Source organism: Melopsittacus undulatus, chromosome 2 (assembly GCF_012275295.1).
Source record: "Melopsittacus undulatus isolate bMelUnd1 chromosome 2, bMelUnd1.mat.Z, whole genome shotgun sequence".
NCBI classification, from domain to species: domain Eukaryota; kingdom Metazoa; phylum Chordata; class Aves; order Psittaciformes; family Psittaculidae; genus Melopsittacus; species Melopsittacus undulatus.
The window spans coordinates 110,882,496-110,905,092 of record NC_047528.1 but is presented as its reverse complement, the minus strand read 5'-3'; the positions used below and the strand labels follow the sequence as shown (position 1 = coordinate 110,905,092).

The window sequence follows — 22,597 nt, the reverse complement described above, 5'->3', positions numbered from 1 at the left end:
CTGCTTTCAAGCTTTCCCCATTCTCACCACATCCCATGCCCCACACTAGCTTATCTGCCTTCTTTCCTCACTGTATCATTCCCTTTGCTCATCCACCATCTGCTGCTCTCCACTGATCTCTTTGCTAAAAACAAGGCTCTTCAACTAAGGGACAGGAAAAAAAATGCCAAGCTCATTGGAATCTGTGATGGCTGAAGAGACAGAGGCTGATAAATGAGATCTTCAAAGTTTTGAATTAAAAAAACTAAATAAAGATCCCAGCTGGAGGTAAAACAAAACAAGTATGTGAAAGGCTCCCTCAGCTATTTTTGTCTTTCAGAAGCCTGTTCTTGGGGAATGTAAGGTGCAGAGGGAAGGAGGGAAGGAAGAAAGTTAGGTGAGCAAACCCTTAAACAACAAATGGAGAGCGCAGAGAGAACAAAAACTGCAGTTCAGCACTGGAAGTTGCTACACACAAAAAACTTCAAATGGCATTTATTGATTTGCAATCTTTCTTATCTCCCTGCATCTTGTTTGAGACAGGGGAGGGCCCAACAAAGATGCATAACCCCTTCTGCTCTCCCTTCTCCACAACTACAAAGAGGCTTAGAGGGAAAACAAACACAGACGCAGGGTTATCTGATCTCTTTCTCCACATACCAAATGCAAACAGATACTTCCAGTGAGTCTGAACTAAAGTTTAGTTTAGACCACAACAATATTAAAAAAAGAAATAAAAGAGAACTAAAGGGATTTCTACAGGAGAAGGAGCACAGTGATGGATGCACAAACAGAAGAGGAGGGAGCAGAATCCATCACTTGCAGTGTTCGAGGTCAGGTTGGACAGAGCCTTGGATGACATGGTCTAGTGTGAAGCCTCCCTGCCCATGGCAGGGTGTTGGAACTGGATGATTTTAAGGTTCTTTCACCCAAACCATTCTATGATTCTATGGATTATAGAATGTAGCTACCACCCTGCAGACTAACTTCCACGTGGAGATGGTAAGGAACCAGAGCATGAAGAGAAAGACCCCTCTGGTAGAGCATAAGGCTGAAAGCATCGTTGATCCCTTGCCAACCTGAAAGAGTGGTCTGCACACAATACAAGAGGTGTTTCATCTGCCTGTGTGTCATTTTAGAAAGGAGAGTTTAGCTTTTGAGGAAAGAGTGACCATGTGTGGCAGTGAATGGGCCGTTTGAGTGGAGGTGGGAAAGACCCATAAATATGGGTGTGTGTAAGTCTCTATTTCTGCACAGCAGTGGGATTTATATACATAAAATACATAATATATAAAATATGTATCTATATATAAACATATATATATAATATATACATTGAGCATGGGCAGGTGTGCATGTCAGCAGGGGATGATATACAGAGCCCATAGGGTTGTACAAGGCTATCTCCAAAGGGTGGAGGGAAAGAGGGACTTCTTGCCAGCAGGCAAGCATTGCCAAGCAGGTTTGCTGATTGGGTTCATTATTTACTTGACTGTGTCCAATTAGGAAGCCAGGGGATGGGAAATGTGGCTGAGGCAAGCGGACCTTCAAAGCCTTCCTCCTGCACACATCAAAGCTGCCTGCTGCAGATCCCTCTGCAGAAAGGGCTCTGCCAGCTCGGAGCAGCAGCAGGCGCCTGGCTCGCTCTGCTCGGGGTCGTTCCCTCTTGGTTTGATTGTCAAGCCTCCAAGGCTCATAGTCTCTATCTCCAGCCTCCAGAGCAGAAAGCTCCTCTTTCTGATTTACTGGGGCAGAGTTAAAGAGCTACAGCTTGGCAAGACAGTGTTTAATGGGGCTGCAGCAGCGAACGAAGCTCTAGCTATGAACATGTGAAAGGCAAAAAAACCTGCAGGGAAGAAGGTTGCTATGGGAAGGGATGCTTTGGGATGAGAAGAGCTGTGCTGCACGAGGAGTTGTCGCCCTAAGGAAACCTGGAAAGGCCTTCACTAGGAAGGAGTTGTACTGAACCAGACAAAGCAGGCTAGACAAGGCAGGAGATAACCCTTGTCATCAAGGAAGGTCTGGCTGTAGGGTCAGGATTTCATCCCTGGATAGCATGCTCAAGGCAAACGTCTTCTCTTAATGGAAATGGAGTGGCTCGCTTGCCAGGAGCTCGCAGTCCCTCTCTTCACCTAATAGAATATGTTCATTGTTATCTGTACCAAAGGGCATTGTCCAAGCCTTTTCTCTCTCTGCTTTGATAAACTGCATAGTGACAGCCATCAGCTCCCTGCCAAAGCTGGCTGCTGCTCAGAAACATTAGTGAATTTGCTCAATGTATAAAGCCCTGTTCCTACTCCCCTTGCCCCACTTTTTTCTTAGAGGTTACAGTTAATATGACTCACCTAATCTGGCTGCCAAGGTGAATTAGTGAAAACATCTCTACAGCGCTGTGCAAGATATCACAACCTGACATTCTTCTAACACGCTGTGATACATCTTTCCTCTCCCTGGTCTGTACTATGACACCTCAATTTCACATAAATGCTTTTTGTTACAAATGGTTAATGTACTCTTAGAGTACATTTGGGCTGCGTTAGTTAGGGCTGCAAGCAAAAGGGTCTTTCTTGCACGCAAGAGTAGTTGAGGTCGTGTAGCAAGATGTTGATGCCCAGGGTTGAAACAGGTCACCAGTGCAGGGACAAGAATAGTACTACCACTGTTTCAGCAAGAGACTGTCACAGAAACTTTCCTTGAAGTGTTAAGGTTGTATGTGTCTCCTGGAGCAGGGGAATGAGGAGCTGAATAGGCCTATTCATGTCTTTGGCATGCCCTTGGAAAGAGAAGTCCTCCCTTCCACTCGTTCCCAGAGAGCTCTGCTGTGCAAACCAGCAGCTCAGCGAGTTTGCCAGTGACACCAAGCTGTGTGGTTCGGTTGATATGCTGGAGGGAAGGAATGCCATCCAGAGGGACCTTGACATGCTTGTGAGGTGGGCTGATGCCAGCCTTATGAAGTTTAACCATGACAAGTGCAAGGTCCTACAGCTGGGTCGGAGCAATCCCAGGCACAGCTACAGGTTGGGCAGAGAAGAGATTCAGAGCAGCCCTGCAGAGAAGGACTTGGGGGTGTTGGTCAATGAGAAAATGAACATGAGCCAGCTTCAGTGTGTGCTCGCAGCCCAGAAAATCCTGGGCTGCATCAAAAGGAGCATGACCAGCAGATCAAAGGAGGTGATCCTGCCCCTCTACTCTGCTCTTGTGAGACCTCACCTGGAGTATTGTGTGCAGTTCTGGTGTCCTCAACATAAAAAGGACATGGAACTGTTGGAACAAGTCCAGAGGAGGCCACGAGGATGATCAGGGGACTGGAGCACCTCCTGTATGGAGACAGGCTGAGAAAGTTGGGGCTGTTCAGCCTGGAGAAGAGAAGGCTGTGTGGAGACTTCAGAGCAGCCTTCCAGTATCTGAAGGGGGCCTGCAAGGATGCTGGGCAGGGACCCTTTATTAGGGACTGTAGTGATAGGACAAGAGGTAACGGGTTGAAACTTAAACAGGGAAAGTTTAGGTTGGATATAAGGAAGAAGTTCTTTACTGCAAGGGTGGTGAGGCACTGGAAGGGGTTGTCCAGGGAGGTTGTGAATGCTCCATCCCTGGCAGTGTTCAAGGCCAGGCTGGAAGAGCCTTGAGTGACATGGTCTGGTGCAAAGCACCCCTACCCACGGCAGAGGGCTGGAACTGGGTAATCTTATGGTCCTTTCCAACCCAAACCATCCTGTGATTCTATGCCTTGAGAAGGGTTGCCCATAGCTGTCAAAGCTCTCTTGCTGGAGATGGTACATGGTTTAGACTTTAAGTGCATGTACATATGCAGGGGAGAAGCTGAAAAACATCTTCCCTTAGGAAAGTATGTACCCTTGTAAGACACTTTGGAGCTCCATTGATGTGGTTCTCTGACAGACAGAATTAACAGCACCCTTAATGAGGGTGCCACTCCATTAGAGCTGGTTAAGTCACCCTCAACCCTCTTTTCATTACGATGACAGTCTTGTGACAAGGGCAAATTGCAGGAGAAGCAAGTCCCACTTGGAATGAACCCTGTGTATAAACAAGGCAGAACTGCAGAGCAAATGATTTGCAAAGCAGAGGCAAATTATGTTTTAACCTTTTCTTTGTGAGTCTTTCCCTGATGTCTGATTAACTTTCCAGTCAACTGGCTGACCTACCAACTGGGAGCGCTGCTGTGAAAGGAAGGAAGTGTTGGTTGTCAGCTCAAATTGGGAGTGGGATTTTCAAAGAGCGTTATTAGCAGGTAGCAATATGTGATAAGAAGATCTGGGAATTAAGAGTTCCCAACCAAAAATGAATCATGCTCTGGCAAGAACACAAACAATATATTGGCTGTGCAGACAGCGGCACAGTGCAGAAGCCACAATGCAATCCTTCACCTGTGTTCAGCCATGATAAGAGCTCATCTGAAACGCTGTGTTCAGTTTGGGGTATTGCACTTGCAGAAAAATGCGAACTTGTCAGAGAGGTCTAAAAGCAAGGAACAAGAATGATCTACGGTCTAAAATAACCTCACCTACAGAGGAAGGTTGAAAGACCCTGGCAATGTTCAGCCAAAGAAAGAAAGGAGGGGAAAAAAATGATGACAACTGAGGGAGGAACATAAGTGATTTAAAAGTTGATAAAAGGCTATTGCAGAGAAGGAGGGAATGATTTGTTCTTTTTGTCTGTAGTGGCTAAGACAAAAATAATAGCTTTAAATTGCAGCAAGAGAGGCTCGGGTCAAACTTCAGGGAAACTGCTCCAGTGGTAAGGACGGCAAAGCACAGGAACAGATTGTCTGGAGCGGCTGCAGGGCAGAGGATGGCTGTCTCCCTGACATGACCTATGTGTCCAGCCTTGAGGCTGGGGAAATTGGCTGGATGGTGACTGAAGTCCCTTCCAGTACTGTGACTCACCTAACCCTGCTCCTACAGGGATGAAGATTCCCTAAGATATTCATGAGTTGCAGTGATAAAAGTACCTGTGAAAATCCCACCCTCCTTCGTTCCGCACTGACACTCCATAGTGTCAGCCCCAGTGCACAGACCTGTGTCCTGGAGCACAGGGTAGGCATCAGTAATCAACTTTGCTTCCCTACCCTGTAAAATACATTGCTATCACTCAATAAAGCCTGTTAGGGAATGTGAGAACTGCATCACAAAAGTTATAAGGCTTAGACATAGCAATGAGAATTCCACTCACCTGAACATTGGGTAGGAGCTGGAAAAGGGACTGCTGGACAGCCCCACTGAAAGAGAGGGGAAACATTGTCTTTATTGTCTTTATATAAGTTTAATAGGTACACAGCTGTTTTCACGCTGAGCCTCCATGACAGCGGGTGGTTTTCCCCTGGAATGGCTCTGAAAATTGCCTGGGGAAAAGAAAAACTATAGAAAAGGCAAAAATACTTGTGTAAGGGACAGAGTTGTGAGCAGATTCTGAAGTGGCTGGAGTGCCTGCCTCTGATGCAGAAGGAAAATGCATGCTGCGAGCATCACCAGCCTGACCTGGCCAGCGCACTGCAGCAAGCCTGTGCCTGTGTGGTGGGATTCACTGCAGCCTGAGCTCCAGAGACGGGGCTTACCCACTGCTTTCATGCAGTGTTGCAGAGCCAAGGCAACAGTCCTGTATTCACAGGCACTATCTGAACTCCATCTATCAACTCTAAGCACATACACAAAATGAGCAGGGTTTCAGAAGTGCTTGGCACCTATCGAACTGAAAATGTCTTTTGGGCAGAGAGTTGCTTTGGAAAACCTGACCACTCTCTGAGAAACCTGAATGGGAGCCGGTGTGAGCTGACCTTTTCTTGTTTTGCTTTGAAATCTGGCTTTAAGCCTTTTGAAGACTAGGGGATGCTTTCTCTGAACATACACAGGCATGCAATTGGGGCTTGTGGCTTTGCATGCTGCAGACCACCGCTTGCAGCCCTCCCGGCGGAGAGAAGCATCTCCCTTTGCACTGCTGCTAATGTGGTTCACATTCTTTCCAGGAAAAGCCTTTACTTTGCTTCCTGAAGGAATAGGGTAGATATACTGCTCCTAATGTTTCACGCTTCCCTGGCGCTTTTCATGCAGCGATTCTAATGCGGTTTACATGCATTAATCTCACTGCCTTTTTCTGACCAGGAGGTGATAGGAGAAGGGGGCTATTAGCAGCAGTTGACAGAGGGAGAGCGAGGGAACGACTCACCCAAGGTCACACAGTGAATTAAAGGCAAGGCCACAGCCCTCCCCTGAGTGCTGCCCTGAGCTGTAACCCCGATGGTCAAGCCACGGCTCTCAAAACTGCGTTAGCGAGGCAGCAAGGCTTAAATATGTCATTGCATATGTACAGTAGACCAGGGATTCATGGTGATTATTACTCTCTGCAGATCAGTGTACACTTTGTTTTTCTCAGTTTGGCCGTGTTTAACAGGATCTGATCCATGGCACATCAGGGTGCTGGTTGCTCTGAGAGACAGCTTTGCCATGGAGAAAAGGGTGCTGACAATACACCATCACATCTGAGGACCCATCTGGCCCTAAACCAGCCTTTCTGGTCCCCAGTTCTTGGCCGTCACAACAAGGAACCTACTCTTACGCAGTAGAGATTTTGCTGCTTGGCCTGGCCAGGCTGTGAGATGAAAAGCTTGGGTACCATATATGTGCTTCTTTCCAGATTTCCAGAACCCAAGTTTTCCATAACTAAATTAAACACTATTATCCTGCTGATACAGCTTCTGAAATAACTTCAGAATCATTCATAACTGTTATGTATTTGCAGAATCCGTGCTGTGATTGTTCCTCCATAGCGATTAAGCAGAAGGCTTCCCAAATCTCAGTGCCTAACAGTGCTACCATCTGTATTTTTCTGTCCTATCAGGCAGAGAGTTTGAAGGCGAGGAAGAGTATCTGGAGATCCTAGGGATCACGCGAGAGCAATCGGGCAAGTACGAATGCAAAGCTGCCAATGAGGTTGCTTCAGCAGACGTCAAGCAAGTCCGGGTCACTGTGAACTGTGAGTACATCACAACTGGAGTGGGTCAGCAGGGACAGCTTTACCTTATCTGGGTTTATATTATATGATCTGAACTGGGAGAGAGGGATGCTAAAGAAACTATCTGCAGTCAGACACATCATAGGGGATAGTTTGTGCTTTAAACCTGGTAATATATAAGAAAAGAAAGAAAAGGGGAGAAAGAGACACAAAAAGAGAGGAGCTGTGAGTTGTCCCTGCCTCTCCCCTCAGAAACACTGGCGATGCCTTGTTTTCACTCACTGGTATTTGGGAGAACAGTAGCGTGAAAAGAAGCTTCAGCAAGGCAGCAAAGAGAGATAAGGGAGGGTTCAGCCAGCTCAGAGTGAACACATGCCTGCCTGAACACAGCCATCTCAGCAGTGCATGCATGGGGATCACAGCCCAGGGGTATCACAGCCCAACGGTATCATAGCTCAGGGTTTGGAGTCATGTGTGGAAGGGGCATGTGTTAATGAGAGGGTACAAAAAACTTGACTTTCATGCTGGTTTGAGGTTATTAGCATAAAGCCCTCTAAAAGACTCTCTGTGCACCAATGCAGAAAGGGGCTTGACTAAAGGATATGGCAATCCACCACACAGAGGCACAGTTAGCTATGTGGCTTAGATCCTTAGCTGTATGAGTAGGGCACTCTTTCCATCCCCCATATGGGCTTAATTTCCCTCTGCTGGTGTGCTCCTCTCACATGGACACACAATATTTCAGACTGCCATTACTCTTATAATCCTACATGTGTCTATGTCCACCTCCATATTTGTATTGCTCATATTTAGCACTGGAGTGATTTAAAGTGAATATCCCCATCTCCCTTCTCTGTTTCGTTGCTTGGAGGCTAATACCACTGCAGCAGGGATGGATGAATGGGAGGTATATCCTCTCTTGACCTTCTTCAGTTTAAACACCAGAGTATTAACTTAAACTGAAGTTGGAGATGGTTACAGACATGTTTCAGGGTACATATGCATGGCCTTGATACATGAATAGCACTCCTGAGAGCGGGTTAGGGCACACACCTAATGGCAGCAAGTGTTTCAGCCCATCCCAGTCTAATTTGCTAGCACATTAAAAGGTGAATTTAACACCTTTTAATACCAGTCTTGCTCTTTGTCTCGTTCTTTCCCTTTGGGCCATCACATCATATCAACTTGTCTGTCTCACTCAGAAGTCAAGGTTATAGGCTCCCTGCAGCATCTTCAGAATGCACAGAGTTTGTTACAACTCCCTTAGATAGTGGGTGGCAGTGATTTAATACCAGCTGCTTCATGGGCCAGATTTGGCATTGATGTGAAACTGTAGTAACAGATTTTCTGCACTACAACTGCTGAGAGGTTTTTTCCTGTCAAAACCGGCTGAGTTTGTGAACCCAAGAACATTCCATGAGAACCAATTAATATTTTCAAATATTTCTGTGAAACATAATTTCAATGATGCTTTTAACGGGACTGAAACAGATTGTTTGCATCAAGTCAGAATGCTTGATTTTGACTTAGTTTCAACTCATAATAACCATGTTACAGTAAGATCTTAAACGTTTTTGCTGTTGGAATATATGAAAATATAATATGGGAGGGTATTGTAATATTATGTGGCCTGCTTTGTATTGTCAGCAACTTAGAGATTCCTTCAGGACAAAGCTTTTATTTCAAAACAAAGGGGAAATATCTGAGAGGTCAGGAGGCCACACACAGGAAAACTGAATCAGTTCTGTCTGGGGAATGAAACAAGGTATTTGCATACATCTTTCCTTATCTTGATTCCTCAAACTACACCACAAGCAGCAGAAAGTGGGAAAACTACAGTAAGATTCAAAAATGGGACCTACCCAACCTCAGGAGCTGCCTGGCCATCTCTTATCACTGGCTGACTGTATAGCACATAGCTCATCAGCCAGGAATGCAGGAGAGAGCATCCTCGCCTTGCTTTGGTCTCACACTACCACCTTCAGGCTTCCCGAGTAATGGCCCTTGCACATCACAAACAGGGAAACTGAGGCCTGGAGAGGGGAAAGAGCTGAAGGGAACCCACTCCTGGCTTCCCCAGCAGCACACAGCTAAACACAGAGTGGCTGCTTCCTGAGAGCAGGTCAATGCCTGCTTGTCTGTTGGGAGAGGGCTGCAGCAGTGCCCTAACAAGAGCGGTGGTGGCTGAGGTGCACCCTGGCTACCCCTGTGGGCTGTCTTTTAAACATCCCAGCAGGGTGTCTATGGATGAGCAAGAGGAAGGGGCCTGCTGAGGTCATTTTGCAGGCCCATAGAAAGGTGCCTGTTCATGTAGTGACTCACTTCTGTGCTGGCTCCAGTAAAATGGAAAAGGTTTGTCTCACTGCAGATGGCAAGAAGATATACAGCTCGAACCAAAAAATCGAAGAAAGATGCTTAAAAAATCACCTTCACCATCCTTTTATCACCCCTCCTCCTTCCCAAATTAAAATATTTACGTGAACCCGCAGCCTGTGAATGTAGGATCCTATTTATGTACACTTATTAATATTTATGATGTTAGAGGGCGCACTGCAATATCCCTAAAGCCCTGCATAAAATCCCGATTAAGGTCAGGAAAGGGATCACACTGAGATGGTTAATGTGCTCACAAACAAACTTCTTCCCATATATTTTCCAGACAGAATTATTTTTTTCTTTGACTGAGACAATCCATTTTGATTCCTTTATTCAGCCTTTCATTGCTGGGACGGATACAAAGAGCAGAGCTGTGCTCTGTAAATGCAGAGTGTGCTTTATGGTAACTGGGGCTCAGCTGTAGCTGTCTGAGTTGCAACCCCGTAATCTCAGGGTATGCAAGTATTTGTGATGAGAGACAAGGCACTTATTCCGTGATCCCTTTCAGCAGACAGGTATTAAAGAATGTGCATTTTAACACATAAAGCTTGTCACTTAACTTTTTGAATGTGGGGCTGGGGGTGAAGGTGTTGGTGCTTCCTCTTCCTGCCACCCAGCCAGCCTTGAGACTTGGCTCCAAAGGAGCACACTGATATTTGCCCATGGAGCAGCTACCAGGCTTCAAAGTAAGAAGAGGTTGGAGCACTGTGGTGGGCTGAAGGCAAGCTTTACCCAGAGCAACCACAAGCAAGCCCTCTTGGAGCCTTTGAGGAAGCATGGGCAGGTTTTATAACCTTAGACACCTCAGAAGAATGTCTCAACAAGTGGTCTGGCTCTCAAAGGCACATCCACCGATCCTAATAAAGCTCTTCCTTTTGAAACCATGAATGTATTTATCTTATACATGTTGTCTCAGCCCTTTTCTTTCTTATTATAGTTTTTGCATTAGACAACAGAGGTGGTATGGAAAACATTTTGCAAGCTAGTGTTAACTTCCTACTTTATTGCTTTTACTTTTGCTGTCTTCCTTTACCCTTGATGAAGTCTTCTTTCTGATGAGCACATGTGAACCAGACATCCATAGGTGAATATTCATAAATTGCAGAAGTCCATCATTAACCTTAACTGTACCTGTGTATGCCTGTGCATTTATGACACCACTTTATTCAGCATTGCTGAAGGGAAGCACACATAAGGAGTGATGCTAAGGTGGTGTATTAGAGACAGTTCAAAGAGCAGGTATTCTACAGAGGAGCAGAGGAAGCATCCGCCACTGCAAGCAGCATCCATGGGCCTCCAGTGGCCCGAATAATCTGCATGAGAAGCCAGCCCTTTCACAGTATCAGTGTTTTATTCCACATGGAAGTGTGTGATGTGACCGTGTGTTTCCTTCCTGCAGACCCTCCCACCATCACAGAGTCCAAGAGCAATGAAGCGGCCACAGGACGACAAGCCTTACTCCGGTGCGAGGCGTCAGCAGTGCCCACACCTGATTTCGAGTGGTACAGAGATGATACCAGGTAAGACCTTTAGCTCCCCTCTCCTCCCCTCTCCTTTTCAGATCCTTAGGGAACTACCTATGGTCCTCACCAGCTCTTTTCCTCAAACAAATTACTCTTCACAAACCATGAAAGTCACGATGGTCCCATCAGACTCAGCAGAGCCAAGAGGAGGAAATCCCTCTCTGTGCTAGGGATGCTGAAGGAAATGTATGTAGAGGATGGAGCTCGTGTCTTTAGTCACTTACAGGCCAATACACAATTAAGATATCAATACTTCTTTCTTCCTGATGATGTTCATGTATTAAATGGACCATAATACAGACAGAAACTAGGCAGTGTTAGTCTCCAAGTAGGTAATGCCCCTCTAGGTGCCCTTCATGTAAGGGAAGGAGCTGCTGAGGTGTAAGAAGATTCTCCCATCTATATGACCTGAGCCACCCAGGTTTGTCTATGAGAGAAAATGAAGAGAGAAATGGGATCTGTCCCTTGTACCTGAGCATCTGCCTGGCATTAAGAAGGTTGTATTATTATTCTGGTTTTTAGCGTGACCAATGTGCACAGGTTCAGGGGTGACTCAGCTTTGGTATATGCACATATTGGAACACGTGAATTGGTGTGTTCCACTAAAAACTCCTTGGCCAGCTGTGACTAGCCCTTAGTTGGCCATGCTGTGTGCTCATTTCCAAGTGTAAGTTGGTGCTGAGGAAAGGCTTCCTCCTGTTCCCTTGTCTTTTCTTGCTCCTCTGGTAGCATTTCACCCTACTGCACTCTGTCTTCCTTTCATTCCCTTCTCCTGTTTTCCATCAGTGCCTTCTTTGGTCTCCTCCTTCTCACATCTCCTTCCTGCCTCCCTCCATGCACACCTGCCAGCTAAGCTGAATGACTTTGATTTACTGCCTGCTGAGCAGTGATTTCCTTCCCAACACACAACTGCCATTGCACTACATCCCTCTTCTCCTGCCTTCCCAGGATAAACAGCGCCAATGGTCTGGAGATAAAGAGCACGGGGACCCAGTCTCTGCTGATGGTGGCCAACGTCACTGAGGAACACTATGGGAACTACACCTGCGTGGCTGCCAACAAGCTGGGAGTCACAAATGCCAGCCTATACCTTTACAGTAAGTATGGGAGAGGGTGAAGGGAGGTTCCAATTGCCCTCACAAAGACCAGGCTGTGTAGGAAGCACACAGTGACCAAAACCCAGGAAAGCATCTGCTTGCCATCCTCACTCTACCCTAAACCACCAGCACTGAACTGGCTTTCAGTGCTCTGCTTCAGATAGCTACATGTTCATACATGCCATGAAGCACAAACACAGCCAAATTAAAAGGTTTACAGTCAAGCCCTTTGATTGACTTTCTTTGCTGAAATGAGATTTCATTAAAATAATACAAACATGTTTGTTTTAAGACTGGAAACAAAAACCCCTTCATAATGACAGCCCCTTTAATAAGGAGACAGAAGGTCAGGGCTCGGAGGGTCTGTGAGAGCTGAGAAATGACAAGTAATGCAGAGAGATTGAGAGAACTAGCCACTGAGCCTGAGGAGAGCAAGAGAGAGTCAAGGAAAAGAGAAATGAGTTTGAAAGTGGAAGGGGAAGAAGTGGGAAAGGACAGAATGATTTAACAGGGCATACCGCAGGGAACATGGGGGGAAAGGTAATCAGCAGATGAAATATGGAATAAAATCTCATTCTGCTACCTTTCAATTACTGAGTTGGTCATAGTAAGTGTAAACAGCCAGAAGCTGGGACTAGACCAAAGTGTAGAGCAGTTACCTGCTGGTTCTGATTCAAACCTGACCCTAAAGGAGCCCCTCACCTACCAACCAAGCACAGGTACACACTGTGGTGTATTCAAGACGCAGTTCCCAACTCCAGGTCCAAAACCTGGGCTCAACGTGGATCACACGTTGTTATTGCCACAAGAAATAGACTGCAGCGGAATGACCCCTTCACATGAATGGACATAGAGTCAGAAAAGTGACTGAGGGCTGTGTTAGGGCTGAACTAAAACACTCAGGCCATGACGTGAATGTCCTTTGAAACAGGAAAACAGCTAAGCTGTGTAAAGCAGTCTTAGTATGTGACACAGTTTAGTCCAGTTTCTGCTCTGTGTGGTCAGATTAAGCATCAGAAAAACAATGGTTTGGTTTGGTTATGTTTTAACAGATGTAGCACAAAGGGATAAATTCATTGTCATTCCTTATTTACCACCTCTGGATTCATTTCATGGCAGTTTGAAGTTTTGCAAAATCTGGGTGTATTTGGTGGGACTTCTTTTCTAAAGCACAAATATTACCATAAAAGAGCAGATATTTGATTTCCTGTAGCACTGCAGCACACAAAGCAAATTTAGACTTTGAAAGTCTTTTCACCCTGGTCTTGTGACTGTCGTGAGATTCAAATAAAATCCTCAGGCAGCAATCTGGAACACAGTTTTTCAACTACTCCAGATTTGTTCTTGCTGATATTAATATAATGCTAAGTTTAGCATCCATTATTTGTGGCTGAAATCTAAATTTGGCCCTCTCTTTCGGTTCCTGTTACACAGATGAGCTGAAATGCATCACTGAAACAAAATATGAGACGAGATTCAATAATGTATGTGTGCACACATGGTTTTAGCTGGGGGGCTGGTTTTGCTGGAGAAGCATTTTGCATGACTTCAGAACTTCACCTCAAAGGATCTCAAAGGATTTGCTAGCAACGAATATTTTAACATCAGAAGCTGTTTAGAAAGGGGTGTTATTAGCACCATTTTGCAGTAGGAAACGAAGGTACAGAGTGAAGAAGTGATTTACCCATGGTTGTAAAATGAGCGGCAGAACCTGTGAGATACCCAGGGAGATCTTGCCAAGTTGCTGTTGACTATTCCAAGAGGAAATGTGGCAACTATAAAAGATAACTTGCAACAGAGAGTGTCCTATTTAGTCCCCTTTTGATGTGTATGAAGAAAACTTTCCTCCTTTCAAGCTGTTGGATTTTGGTTATCATTTTCACCTAAGAAATTCAAGTCCTGTTTATGCTGGAAAATACAAGAGCCGGAAGAATGGAGGTGCAAAGAAATCTGATGGTTTTCAGTGGACTGTTCCTAACTTTTATATTTGTTCCTTAGTTAATCCGTGTTTCTTGAGTGTGCAATTGCTTCCTGTTATTGCAGAAATCTCTGTTCTCCTTCTAGTTAGTGTGGAAAAAAAGAAAGAGAGAGAAATGAAAGTAAATTCAGGCAGACTGAAGCTGGTATTTCTATGGTTAAGATATCACCTAAGTGAAGGGAATCCAGCCTCATAAAGAAAGCAGCATAAGCCCTGATGGAAAAAATGCTGTAGTGCTCACGCAGTAGCTGAAATAACAGGTAATACACATCCCCAGCTACACACCTAGGGAGAAAAATAAAGCAGTGCCAAGTGTTTGCAAGGTACAACAGACATTCAGATACTTGGGAGTGTTTTTCATCCTTAGAACCAGAGATTTTGTTTCTTTTCCAAATAAAAAGCAAGCTCACCATAGGGCAACATCCCACTAAGGAGGTAGATACAGTGATGGTTCCTCAGTGTCCTATTGAGCACAGAAAAGAATGTCACCCGGGAGTAAAGGAACAACCAGAGACTTAATAAGGAGGCATTGGCAGCTTTGCCTGAGGTGCAGGACAAAAGGGGGGGTAGCAGAATGATGTAAAGAACAGTTTAGCAATAGAGGAAAATGGGCAACTACTGTTCCAGGAAATCTCAGCCAGCACTGAAAAACTCTGGGAGAGACTGAGTGCCTTGGATGTCAATGCCATAGATAGGAGATGCATTAAAATACAAAAGCAGCTCCCTTGAGCTGTATGAATAGATAGCTAGTGATCTTCTTTAAAGGATGTAGCTGCAGGATTGCCTGCTGTAGGTTGAGAGATTTATACCCCTCACTCCTGGAGTTTACAACAACATAAAAATGGCCATACCAAAGGCCTGTCTTACCCAGGAACCCTTCTCCAACAGCAATATGGAATATGCTTGCACAGAGGGTACTAAGGCACACTCTGGTGATACAAGTGATCTAGTAGCTTGCTGCCATCCCTTCCTCCTCACTCCTTTTGTGCACCCTCCCCTCTGCCAGGTGCTTTTGTTGTTTCCCTTGTTCTGGTAGTCAATGGGCATCGCACTGAGCCAGTTCAGCCTGCTAAACCACTGCCCAAAATGCCACCAAGCATTTTCTTGTGCTGTAATGAGCTGAATTAGTTCATGGCCAGGCTCAACAACTGCCAGAGCCCATGCAAGAGGGAAGTCATTTCACACAAGGAGTTGGGAGGCAAGCCCGTGGTTTGCAGCATTAGCGAATGGGTTGATTCAGTTCTGCAAGAGCACAAAACACAGTGAGCCCTAGGAAAGGGGCAGTAAAACAGATTACCTGACAGAAAAGCCAAGCCAGGGCTGCCATTGCAGAGCAACAGAGGTGAAAAGTAGTGCCACAACCGAAGCGAAAGGGTTTTGTTCCTGAGTGTGTTTAGGAGGGAGGGAACTTGCTTCTCTTCATTCCACTCAGCTGACAGAGTGCTGTGAAAAGCATTATGTAATGTATGTGACTGCAAGTCACAATTTGTATCTTAACCCATGCTACAAAGAAGTGTATATATGTACCAGATATACATCTGCTGTACAAGCAGATAGAAATACAGGTTTATGGGTGTGTAAGTATGTATACGTGCACATACACCCGTGTGATGCACAAGCACACACACAGAGGTCTATAGAAGCAGGCATAGAAGCATCACAGAAGCACCTGGTGCATACTAGCAAGGCAGAGAAAAGAAAGGAAAGCTTTTCCAAATGAGCTGACTCCTGCTTCCCACAGAGCTAGCCTATCCCAGAGGATAAGATGGAAGACAACAGAGCAGTGCCACACATCCTCATGCAGTTCTGCTGGCTAAGTTGTCTCAATTACAGGAGACTGCCACCTCAGCAGGTCCCCTGCTGTGTCCTCTATGGCTTGCATCCTCTGCACCCTTCAGGGAGTAAGGAAACGTGGAGGTGAAGCAGCATTTGGCAAGGCCCATGCCAATTAGAAACAACAGCAGACAGGATGCCACCCTTTCCTCCTTGAGAGGCTTCAGGTAGAGTCATCACTACAATCCCACAGCTCTGATTGCAGCAAGAGACATGTTCCCAAGAAGAGCTGGCACTTGCCTCTAATTTGTCATCATCTTTTAGTGCCCTGGTGCACACAGCACACACTTCCATCCCTTCTCCTAACTCTCTGCCCATGCTTCATGGCACCTGAGCATTTGCTTATGGTGGTTGCTGCTGAGGTTTGGATCATCCCTGTGGCCACAACCTCTCTTAGTTGCTCTTAGTGCAACCCCCATGTTTTTCCAGGGCTGTCAGTAATGGGGGAGACCCAGGAGAAGGGGGCAAGTGGTTGGGGTGACAGCCAGACAGGGCAAGGCTGAGACACAGCTAATGAGCCAAGGTGGAGCAATAAAGGCAAAGCGCAGCAGGTGAAGGGAACAGAAGCAGAGTCCTTGAATAGAAAGCAGCATGATAATGAGGCCGTAGTGCTTTGCTTTAACTGCTTATGCTGTGCAGTCTGCAGCCTGCTGTGCAGGAAGAAGGTAAAGGGGAGTTGAGTTATTTAAACAAACTAAATAACAAGGAAGTCATGTCAGCACAACAGCCTGCTTTCGCAGAACAATAGTCCCCTGTTGCTACATAAACACAGAGATCCAGGCTAGCTGTGTATTTCCTAGGCAAGAGACAATCTCCTCTGGTGCCTGCTGTGGATTCAAACAGCTCCATTACCACCATGAGACCAGAGGGCAGGAGATGTGCCAGTGTCACAGGGGTGGGCCTGACCTGTTACATCCCCATTAAGTCAGAAATGAGATCTTTGCACCAAGGATGCTGCATAAAGAGCATTGGCCTCCAAATAGCTGGGCCTTGATCAAACTGCCATTGTATCCTGCCAAGCCCCTATGTCCATCAGCAGTCAGCACACTCCTTACAGGTAAGCCAGCAGACAACTCTATGCCCCAGGCCTGTCAGCTGGTGCATAGTGGCATATGCCTACAGCTAAATGTCTACCTAATGAACAGTCCATGACTAGGAACTTGTCTCAGTCAGTACGAGGCATCCAGCAAGCTCTGAGGGTAATGAAAGGAGACCCAGTGATGAGAGTCAGTCTTGGTTCTGCACCAGGCTCTGCCAACAGTTCAGCATTGACCCTGGGCAAATTGCTTCCTTGCTCTGTGCATCAACTGCACAACCTGTAAAATGGAGTTAACACTACTGTTAGCCTCAGACTGAGGTCTCTGACACCAGTTTCCATCAGTGTCTGTGCAATTCCTTTGAGATCCTTGTGTGGAAGAAGCAAAGCGTGAAGCCAGCAGTGATGTATAACAAAGTCCTGCTGTGACGTGTAACAAGGACGCACTGCAAAAACCCTATAAACAAAACAGCAGGCAGAGTGCAACTCGAGGTTGATGAGTCTGCAAAACCTGTGTTCCTCTCACAAGACAACAGCTCGAAAGCAGCAGGGTGCCCTTGAGGAGTCTCAATGAGGAACCCTCATTGTTCCCACAACCAGATCCTCAGGGGCAAGGAATCCATTGTGGATAACGTTCTAGGGAGGCAGCACCTCCCCATGGAGGACTTCCACAAGTCACCTCTGCCAAGACTAGCTTCCAGCCAGAGGTGTAGCTAAGAGGAGCTGTAGTGTGATGACATGAGTGGTCTTGAAAGTCAGAGGGGAGATATGGCCCATCAGCTCCAATTACCTTCACTGCAGGTGCTTAATCCCTCTAGCTGTGTGGATATTGTTTGTTTAGTTTTTCAAATGACTTCTCTTTGACTCTCAGTCTCAGGGGATGTAGATGTGTATTAGGTGTGTTGCTAGCAAAATGCTTTGTATATAAAACCTAGTTCATCTAATTCAGGGATGGACAACTCCATCAGGTTTGTATCTGCTGCTTGCTTGCTGTGAAGAGTGGCTTGTCCTTTTCTCCTGCATGTTGCTTATTGGTTTTTTTTCCCCCCTTAGAGCGAGTTTTACCCACACTCCCCAACCCTTTTCCAGGTCAGTATCTGTTTTATGTTGAAGTAGCTTGTTAGCCGGGTCATTCTCCATCATCCTGACAAATGCGCAGAGCTAGCGATGGGCAAAACAGGTCAGAAATGCAGGGAAATAAGAGCTTTCCCTTGTCTACATGTCATTTGGTCTTTTCTGCTCACTTCCCTCATCCTTCCCCCTTTCTTCTTCAAAAGCCAATCAACTAAACGGCAACAACCTTTAGTCAAGCTTTGAGCCATGACATTGTGTCCTCACCAGGTCTGGACAGTCTTCAGTGAGGTTCAGTTTGCCCATAGACCTACTCCAAGTACATGTTCCTGTCCTAAGCTGTCTTTGCTCACGTATTTGGCTCAACAGCATAGGCAGACCTAAACTTTTGCAGACAGTGGAAGGGACAAATGAGAAGGTAAAAACTGAAACACAGCCAGGTGGTTTTCTCACTTTAGGTGTACAAACTGCTCACAGTGAAGCACATTGCTTTCCTGTTCCCCTGTCACATTCCCCCCCAAGCCTGCCAGTCACATCGTGCCGCATTTGAGGCAGAAAGTATGGAAAGAGATACACGGGTGAGGTGTTAATGTCTGCTTTATTTCAAGGCAAGAAGGCAAAACAGGGTCTGAGTATTTTTCCCATCTCTGTGATGCCCAAGCATGTCTCTGGTCCATGCAGCATGACTTGAAATGCTTGGATGCAACACTGAGGTTCTGCAAGAGCATGGAGAAGTGGGCACGTCCAAAAAGCAGGCTCCAGTGTCTGAAAGCAATGTTTGACACTAAACCAACAACAAGGCAGCCAGTCCCTGTATTCACTTAAAAAACCTTGGCCTAGAGCCCTGTCATATCTTTGCTTCACTGCCATATGATGAAGATGCACTCAACTCATGGGATGTTCAGAGGCCTGAACAGTTAATGTCTGTGCAGAGCTTTGAGGTAGAGTGTTATTAGGAACCCACTTTGTGTTGCCAGAGCACCTGCCTGAGTAAAGCACCTGCAGGTACTCCCATGAAAAGAACAATAAATGCTGGGTGTTACACCAGCTCCATTTAACTACTCCGCCTTTTGCAAATCCAGCTCAGCTCTTGGCAACTTATTCAGGCTCATGCTGTAGTCACAATTGCCTCTTTAAAAGGCAAATCCACAAATACAATTAAAGAAAAGTACCTACAAAAAAAAGGAGGGGGGGAGAAGAGAGAAATCAAGCTACCATTAAAATTAAATCCCAGAGAGTGATTTGTAAATAACATTCAAGGAGCTGAGAAAAGGAGTAAAGTAGGCCATTGGGACCATAGTGTGGAAAAATAAATCCAATTAAACACCATTATCATGCGTTTTGCAAATGAAACTTGTGCTTGGATATGAAATTGAAGCTGCTGAGGCTGTTTGGGATGTAAGGGTTTGAGGAGGAGTCCAGTTTGGGGTGTTCTTTTTTAAGCAGAATTTTCAATGGCAGATATGTCTGATGGAAAACCCAGGGCTCCCTTTTTTTACGATGGTTTTTATTATATATCCTTAAATTCCCCAGGCAGGCAGTGTTCATTTTTTTCATAGCCAGCCCTCTTTACATCTGCGTTTGAATTAGCAGCCCATTAAGCTAAATGATAAAGCAAAGCCTGCAAGTGAGCAAGGGCAGGATTTCCATGCCAAATACCCCTCCTAATCAAACTGCCAGACATTGGTGCTTACCTCAACATTCCCTTTTACTTTGCTGTCCCCCTTCAAAGAAACTTAAGGCACAAAGTTTTCCTGTCAAACCTTGTTCTCCCTATGAGATGTAGTCCTCAGCTCCAAATAAGCCTCTCCTCAATGACCAGAATCACAGCCTCCACCCTCTTTCTCCCTCAATTTCCATTTCTCTTAAGCCTTGGTAACACCTCCCTGCCCTGTTGGGTTTTGAGCATTGATTTAAAAGGAAGGTGCTCTGGGATGAAGAGCACTGTAATCAGCCTAAGCATTGCTATCATTAGCTAGCTGCTGTGGAAACATCTTGCTTTCAGGCAGGCTGGAGACTCAGAAGCAGCCCATTCAACTAAACACATGGGGCTTGAATTTGATGAGGCAGTTTCCTAAAAGGCCAGTGGAGCCCAGCTGATTCAGCTCTCAACTGAATTGTCCTTGGTACATTTTCCAGTCTCCTTGATTTTGCAGCAGGGCACTCAAAATGCCCTGAAATGTCTTCTGGGATGATGCTACATCATCACATCTCCCTGTCTGCATTGTAACATTATGTTATAATGGGATGACACAAGAGCCGGCTCTCACACAGGGGGCCTTACTGCATCATCAGGTGGCTTTTCACAAGGGTTTTTCTTTTGGAAAAGGAAAATTTGCTCATTCCACACCATACCTGCCAACAAGGATCACTGCTGAACCTCAAAAGGAGTCTGTCACAGTTATGGCACCAGCTCCATCTCTGTCCTTCATTGTCGCTTGTCCTCAGCCCTTTGAACACAGACTCCCTTCTCCATGATTAACACCTAGTGCCAGCACCAGAATGGCTTAGCCAGACCCCTGGGCTTCAAAACCCGTAAGTCTTCCTCACAGGAGTTCTGTGATGAGAGCTTTCTCAGTGTGCTTAGCTTGAATGCCCTGAGAGCTCTGCAAATGGGGATGGTGTGTTTCCCAGCATATCCAGAACTGCTTGCATCAAGCATGCCAACCTTTGGGGCCACCAAGAAGATTTATAACAATACCGTGCTAGTAATTAGCAAAGGGGGAGGGAAAAGGAGAATGAGCAGGCCTGTCTTGCTGCCAAAACACACACTGATCGGAGAATGACCCTGTATGGCTGTAGATTGTAGCTAGTCTCCATTTAGCTGTAGCCTGCGTAGCCTGTACTGTCACTAATGCCTTCACCGGGTGGGTGGGAGCTGGCGGAAGGGAGAAAAGAGATGTTCATTTGGGTCTGATGACCAGAGCGGGGAATAGAGAGCATCTTTCTTTCTAATACCTTCTCAGTCCTCTCCCGTTCCGATGGAAGTCCGAGCTGTTGGAGAAGAGAGCTCATCTGTTGCAGTGGTCACCTCCATCCATCTCTGCTCCCCTTTCCCTAGTGCATGGCCCTGTCAGTTTTGCTGAGCAGGCAGATCCCATGTCACTTTGGCAAAAGGATGAATGTTTTGAAACTAAGGAGAGGAGCATGGGGTGATACATCAGAGAGGACAGGTTATAAAGGATTAACTTTTTATGGTTTGAGGCTTGCTGACTAGGCAGGGGTGTAGGAACAGTCCACAGAAACCAGCCCTTGCAGTATAGTGTGGCCAGTTAAAGGACCAATAGGTTCTTTAGTTAATGGCCAACTAAAGAACCTGTCCATCTCTGGACTCCACTGAGGCCAGAGGGAGCTTTCTCAAATGGGCTCCAGGAAGGGGTGAAAACCCAAGTCTTAGCAGCCTGTGAACTATTCAGCAGAGCTGGGGAAACTGCAACCTAAAGAGCCCAAAATAGCCAATGTTGTTCTATTGTGATCCTAATATAAAAACTACTAGCAGAGAAGAGTAATGGCCATAGGGACCAAGTGCAGGAGGGCATGTTTGGAGCCATGTGCAAGTTTGGTATGTCCATAAATTCTGAGGCATTCAGGGGGCATAGTTCAGCTGTGTGTCTGACTTCTTGTAGCACACCTCTCTTCCGCAAGAGCCGGCTGAGCCCTGAGCATCAGCATCTGATAACTCCCTTGGCTGTCAATGGGAAGCATAACTCACAGCTCTCCTTGCTTTTTCCACCTGTGATACCAAGCCAGGTTCTGCAAAGAGCTCATTCTCTATTTGGTGAGTGAAGGGGAGGGTGAGGAGCAGGGTCAATGCTCAGGCAGGCCAAGCCTCTCTTGCTGCTTGGGTCAGTGTCCATCTCTGCAGGTCTGCAGGCACTGAGGGCTGGGACTGCATTGGGTACAGACAGTGGGGGTTCAGGCCAAGGGAACAGGAAGGACAAGAGAGGGTAAAGGCACAAGGCCAACAGCATATTGTTTCTTGCTATTTCATAGGTAACAGGGAAGGGGGGTGATGTATCTTATTTTGACTGTGTGGTTTAAAGTGAATCAAATTGAAGCCAGAGGTGACGACAGTGTTTTCCAAAAGGGGTAGTAAGGATGCAGCTGGAAACAGCATGAAAAGAGAAATAGCAAGAATTGTTTGTTACTACAGCTATTAACATTGCTCAATGGGGTTTTCTGAATAGCAACAGATTCTGTTTGCTGAGATTGCTTTAAAAAAATTAAAATCCATAATTCACCCCCCCCCAAAAAAACAACAACAAAACAACACAAATGTAAATAAAAGAAACCATTTTTCTCAAAGAAGGAGAGACACAGGGGGAAGAGAGAGAATGGTTTTACTGCTTGATCTGTTTCTGTACTTTTTGTTCATTAATTTTAATTTAGATTGATTTATTCCAAAATGAGCCCTGGGTTGCATAGATTTGCATAACCCTCTCCCGTAGCAATACTGTGGAGAATTCAGCAGGTGAGGAAGAGCAGCAGCAGAGGGTCAGAACAGAGGCTGGGTGTCCCAGAAAGACATTCCTCCAAGCTGGGCCCTTGCACTGGGATAGGGAATGCATTCCAAGGTCTCTTCAGTCACTTTGCATGCGTGCAGAACAGAGGTGAGGGCACAGCAGTGAGGTGGGAGACTGGAGGCCGGTGAGACCAGTGGCAGAGGAAACAGGCGACTGCACTGCAGAGATTAGAAACAAAGCCATGGAAGAGCAACCGCCGTGGAAAATCAGTTGTC

The 22,597-nt window shown here is 46.0% G+C and overlaps 1 protein-coding gene across 1 annotated transcript in view; it reads left to right on the top strand.

Annotated features, from left to right (window-relative positions):
• The window catches only part of LSAMP (limbic system associated membrane protein), a 298,010-nt gene that overhangs the window by 264,644 nt on the left and 10,769 nt on the right, over positions 1–22,597 (top strand). Inside the window, exons 4-6 of the mRNA XM_013128443.3 lie at positions 6,832–6,966; positions 10,721–10,841; positions 11,793–11,941. Coding sequence (XP_012983897.1) covers positions 6,832–6,966; positions 10,721–10,841; positions 11,793–11,941 — 405 coding nt within the window. The remainder of the gene's footprint in view (positions 1–6,831; positions 6,967–10,720; positions 10,842–11,792; positions 11,942–22,597) is intronic.